The sequence below is a fragment of the Lycium barbarum genome, chromosome 7 (assembly GCF_019175385.1).
Source record: "Lycium barbarum isolate Lr01 chromosome 7, ASM1917538v2, whole genome shotgun sequence".
Lineage (NCBI taxonomy): Eukaryota > Viridiplantae > Streptophyta > Magnoliopsida > Solanales > Solanaceae > Lycium > Lycium barbarum.
The window spans coordinates 869549-875438 of record NC_083343.1 but is presented as its reverse complement, the minus strand read 5'-3'; the positions used below and the strand labels follow the sequence as shown (position 1 = coordinate 875438).

The 5890-nt window shown below is 32.3% G+C and overlaps 1 protein-coding gene across 1 annotated transcript; it reads right to left on the bottom strand.

Moving 5' to 3' along the window:
• Positions 1 to 2796: 2796 nt before the first annotated feature.
• LOC132602836 (ribonuclease S-4-like) lies at positions 2797 to 5677 on the bottom strand. The gene is made up of 3 exons (XM_060315621.1): positions 5387 to 5677; positions 4123 to 4593; positions 2797 to 2989 (listed from the first exon to the last, which is right to left on the bottom strand). The coding sequence occupies exons 1-3, from the start codon at positions 5636 to 5638 to the stop codon at positions 2921 to 2923; spliced, it is 792 nt and encodes a 263-aa protein (XP_060171604.1). The 5' UTR covers positions 5639 to 5677; the 3' UTR covers positions 2797 to 2920.
• Positions 5678 to 5890: the final 213 nt, after the last annotated feature.

The window sequence follows — 5890 nt, the reverse complement described above, 5'->3', positions numbered from 1 at the left end:
GAAGAATTAAGTATTGCTCTTTTTATAGTCAAAAGTTTTTTTAAAATTTCTCTAAGACTAAACAACACTATGTCTTTGTCTTATAAATTTGGATTTGTTGTGGAACTTGTGACATGATTGATATTCCTTCACATTTTGTGCATGTAAAGAACTTTCATTGCAGTGTTAAATAAGATGAAGAATTAATTATTGTCACTAAATAGAAAACCACAAGAAATTTCATAAACTTCGAATTGATCAAATCTTAAAAAACTGTCTTTCCTTTGATATGAAACAGTTTTTCTTTCTAATTAAAAGTACTCAATATTTTCTAAAATGAGATAAACATAATCTATAGTACTCCCAAAAAGAAAAGAAATAAAGAAAAGATTTTTCTTTTGAAAGTTACAAGAATTATTTGTTTAATTGCTTTACTAAATCTGTTAAAAATATTTATTCTTTAAAAGATGCTGTTATAATATTATGTGCTGCATTCATATTATATTTAAAGTCTCGTTCAAGATTTATCAGGAGGATAATTGAAACTCATTGAGTACCGCCTGTAGTTGTACTGATGTTTCATTTTCCCTGCAACTTACATTTGCTTATGTCAATGTATACATTTTTTTACGCCATCAGGTTAATATTGGCTTATAATGTACAATATATGTACAATATATAGACATAACATGGTCTGACCCTTCCTAGAACTCAACTCATAACGAGAGCTTTATGAAGTTCTAGGCAGACAAATTTTAATTCATATAAAATGATTTATTCACGCTCGATACTTAAGTCAAATCATATCAATATACTATGATTAGGTGATACATTAGGGTGAAAAAACATGTATTTTTAATTAACATTACAATGGAAGTGCATATAAAAATTCAATATTGTGAATTCATTAGTTTGATATAAATATGATATTTTACGTTTTGAAGGTCACTATCACAAGAAATAGATGACTTCTATCCAAATCCAAATAAGACCATCAACTCATGAGCACTGATTATCGAATTTTTGTATTATATTGATATAACAATGTTTTGATCCTTCCTTGGATCCAGCTCATAACGAGAGTTTTGTAAATTACCAAATCGACGAATTTTATTCTTATTGAAAAAAACTTATGCCCCGCAAAAAAGTTACGAGGGGAAAAAATTAAAGAGGCAAAAGTGGATGTGACCCTTGATTTTATTCATTTACTTTGGTAGAACACAATTGTTCTACTTTCCTCGAGTCTTGACCCAAAATATAGAACTCATTATTAACTTAAAAATCAGATATATCTAGCCCAAGTGGACCTGGGCCTGTGGCTCTGTCTAATATGCTATGATGGAATTCAAGAATTCCAGAAAAATTCTTTGCTTAGGTATCATTGAAATCTTTAGAGCCCGTTTGGATTGGCTTATAAGTTGGCTTATAAGCTGTTTTCAGCTTTTTTGAGTGTTTGGCTGACCAGCTTAAAGTCATTTTATGCTTAAAATAAGCTCAAAAAAATAATTGGACCCATTTGACTTAGTTTATCTAAAGCAGCTTATAAGCCAAAAAAAATAAGTTGGACTACCCCAACTTATTTTTTTCAGCTTATAAGCTGCAAACAGCTTTAAGCTGTAAGCCAATCCAAACGGGCTTTAATTATTCTGTTTTGTTGTCAAAAGCCCCAATCAGACCTATAATCTGTTGAAAATTTTGGTTTATGATATTCTTATAAATCGATGGCTTAGTCAAGATGATTGTACTTATGGTAGTTCACAACTAGAAAATCTCTATTTTTTGACTTGATTTCCAACTGAAAAATGATTGGTGTCTATTTTCCACTGAATGTCGGTGGGAAAAATAAAATAAAAAGTAGTATTTTTGTATACGGGTAAAACCGAGGATACATGCACGCTCGGTTTCCCGTTATTATGGATATGTTCGGTCACAGTACGACCGTCTCACCGGGAACGAGGCTTCGAGTTCGGGACGGGATAAGGCAGTGAAGGAAGGGCAATTGACTGCTATCTGCGGGAGACCGAAATATCCGTCCTTAACCGGATATTTCGGCGTCGATCTCGGCAATGCAACTGTCACCAAATTTACTTGCTTTATTTAGAATTGTACTAGGGTTGAAACTCCTCAACTATATAAAGAGGAGGCTATCATTCATGAAGGTGGTTGGCAATAGCAAGGAGAGAAATAGTTTACATCAACAATCATAAGAATCTTATTAAATCAGTTCTCATCTGGTCTTAAGTTCATTTTTATTATACCTCGTGAGAGCTTGTAACAAAAGGGTATCGACCTCGGTTTCTATACCCGAGGCCATACGTATTTAACAATTGGTTAGATCCGCTTCTCTGTTCATTTTATTGACATATCTCGCTATTTAATCTTGAATTGAATTTAGCCACATATCTTTGGCATCACGTACAAATTTAATTGTTCTCCGTCTTAAGGTTAAACAATTTTCACATGGAAAAATTAAAAAATTGCATTTAAATGGAAATCTGTTTCCCACCATTCATTTTTCTCAGTGAGCTAGTTCGGTGAGAATGAGGTGAGAAAATCTTATTTTATAACACAAATTTCTCACTTAATATCAGTATGAAAAATCTCTGTTTCTAATAATGATTCTCATGTACTTCAATAACAGTTTTAACTAAAGGGTTATGGTCTTCGGTCTAGTGGTAAAAGCGATGCTACATTAAATTGATCTGTCTATACTTTGAGTGTGTGTTCTCTTTTTTCTTTGGCTTGGACTCCAGTAGCAATATTTTCTTTTTGCTCTGATGTTTTAATAAGATATGGTTTGTTCGACAAAGAATCAAATAAAATGGAAAGATGATCACTTTATTTGCTTCATTTATTCAATACACATCATAGTCACAACTGAGATATTATTCATCTTTCTATTACTCAAAACTTTCTTCCAAATGCTTCACAAGCTGTCAAATTAAATTAGTTGACGAAGGATCTCCCATATGCTATTGGGTCGAAGCTTTTCTGCAGTCCTTTGAAGAGTCTGCACAAAAAAAAAAAAAAAAAAAAAACACAACACAACACAGCTTAGTTTAATATGGAAAGTTGAAACCTCTGTGAAGGAGTTTAAATTATTTTTCAAATATAAAAATTTTATTTTAAAAAAGCTTGAAAAACATAATTCATACTCCTTGTGTTTCAATTTGTTTGTCTTAGTTACAATTAATTTGGACAGTCAAAGAATATTTTCTTTGATCATAATTTTTTCCAATACCTTCGAAATACTTGTGACTTATAATACTTTTTATGTAGTTTCTAAATATACAAATTTTATTTCAAAAAAATCAAAAAATTTATATCGAAATTCACACCGAGCGTTAGTTAATTTGACCGTAATATTCTTAATCAAGCCGATCAAATTGAAACGGCGGGAGTAACAAGTATGTTATCCATGACTACATTTTAATCTACTATAGCAAATTATATTGTATTATTTTTTAGGTTATTGATCCAATTTATTATGGTCAGTAATAAATTCATTTCTATTCATCCATCACGCGATCTGATAATATAGTTTTTTACATCATCAACAACAACAATAACATGTCAACTTAATCTCACAAGTGAGGCCTGAGAGGTCTGGGGAGAGTAGACTGTACGCAGATCTTATCCCTACCTTGTGGGATAAAGGGGTTGTTTTCGAAAGACCTCGACTCAAGTAACTTACTATTATAGAGCAACTTTTTAAAAAATAAAAATAAAGCCGACATAGCAAATAATACAAAACAATAATAACAACAAAATAATGTGATAACACAAGCAAAGAAACAACAGGTAGTAACAGAAATCGAATGACAAAAAATTAGGAGTCTAGTACTAATGCTACTGGAACTCAACTACCTACTAATCTTTACCCTAATCCTCGACCACCATATCATCATATCTAAGCTCACGTTCTCGGTATATAGAATTTAAACCTTTTGTTTCTTATATAGCCTTTGTAAAACAATTCGATCAAATAGATTGTGATAGAGATTAGATTTAATTTTAAGTTTACACTGACAATAAATGTGATAGCAGATAACTTTACGGTTTATAGCATCCTACCAATCAATTTTTTAATCTTTTCACAAAATCAATGCGTATAACTTAATTAAACTCAAAGAGAGCAAGTACCTGCAGGGATGAAGCTCGAGCAGGAGGTGAAGGACGAGGAATAATAATGTTTTCAACAGAACAACGTCTGTTAATGACAGAAGTTGGACAATTTGTAAAATGTTTTGCATCATTTGTCCGGCAAAATGTAACTTGATTCAAGTAAGCATGAGTGCTGTTAATGTTTGTGCAAGTGAAGGAAACTTCTTTGTTATTTGAAACTCGCTGGAACGAGTTCAAGATTTCAACATTTTTGTAAACAGCAGAGTCACAAGGGACAATTCCATCGGATTTTATTAAGTGATCTTGTAATAAATCTTTAATTTCTCCAGCCACTCTTGCAGCCCCGTTGAAATATTGTGTTGGAACTTTGAACCTTTGTATTGTGCATGTTCCATATGTTTTCCAAGCTTCCTTCCACATGTCTTTGGGGTCTTGTACAGTGAGAGATGGCCAAAATGGGTTGAGTTTATTTACCATTGTGGTATCAAACTGTGACACACAAAATTGGAGTTATCTTGTTAGTAGCGACATAGTCAGAAATTTATCGACAAGAAAGAAATTTACGTATATATAAATTTTCTGGAAAATATGGTTTAGTTGACCCCCTTTAATAAATGTGCATTCTTCGTGAATGCTTGTTACTTTGTTAATATTGTCGAAGATATAATTAAATGAACAAAATAAAAGTATGATATCTCCGACAACTTTAGCTTATAGATGAGAAGAGATGATCACACAATTTAACGTGATACCCCAGAGCCGGTAGGGATTCAGGATCCAAATCTCATTACCACCCATTATAAGAAGAAAAAAAATATCCATGATCAGACCCGCACATGAGCGGGTGCATTGAAGTTGTAATTAAATAAATAAAAATATATTCTATCTAACAATTTGATCTTTTAGATAAGGTTATCATACAATCAAACATGTATGAGCTATGAATGAAAATATCGTAACAACAATACTATTTCAGAAAATTAATCTTTTATACGAGATGGTCAAAAACTATATTTGTACTTTCCAGATTATACAACAATTCAACATACTAGAAATACGTGTATTTTCACTAAAACTTCAATTAAATCCAGCTCGTCGGATACTGTTTCCGATGACCTTTCGTCGAAAATCATTGATTTCCAACAGGATATGAGAATCAAATTTCTACACTAATGTCAAATTTGGGACTTCATTTTAGAGGATGAAAGTTAGAGAAAGTAAAGAACAAGAAAATGATGGATACTTAATTTAAGTATAGAATTGGTGTTAATAAAAACCGTACCACTTTGTTCCAATCATGTTCTCCTGTATCTTTGCAGTTTTTGAGAATTTGTGCATTGGAATCTGTTCCCCAAAAACCAACCAAAGTGAATTTCAGAGGAATTTGATTACATACCACTTTGGTGGTACCTTTATTACAGTAAGTTTCTGGCCATCTAACAACATATTGCATTTGCTGTATATTTTGTGAACAAGCAGAAATAAAAAGAAGTGTGAGACTGAGAAGTAAGAGTGAAAAATTCTTCATCTTCATATGTTTTTTGCAGATAGTCTGAGAAAAAACTTTGGATGAACCACAAAAGAATTTATAGATGGCTTATAAGCTCCGTTGTCTATTTTAAAATCCAACCCTCTCCATACCAATGGGGTTGCTTTTGTTTGAGCCGAGGGTCTTTCAGAAACAACCTCTCTAGCTCCATGGTAGAGGTAAGGTCTGCGCACACTCTACCCTCTCCAGACCCTACTTTGTGGGATTACACTGGGTATGTTGTTGTTGTTGTTTTAA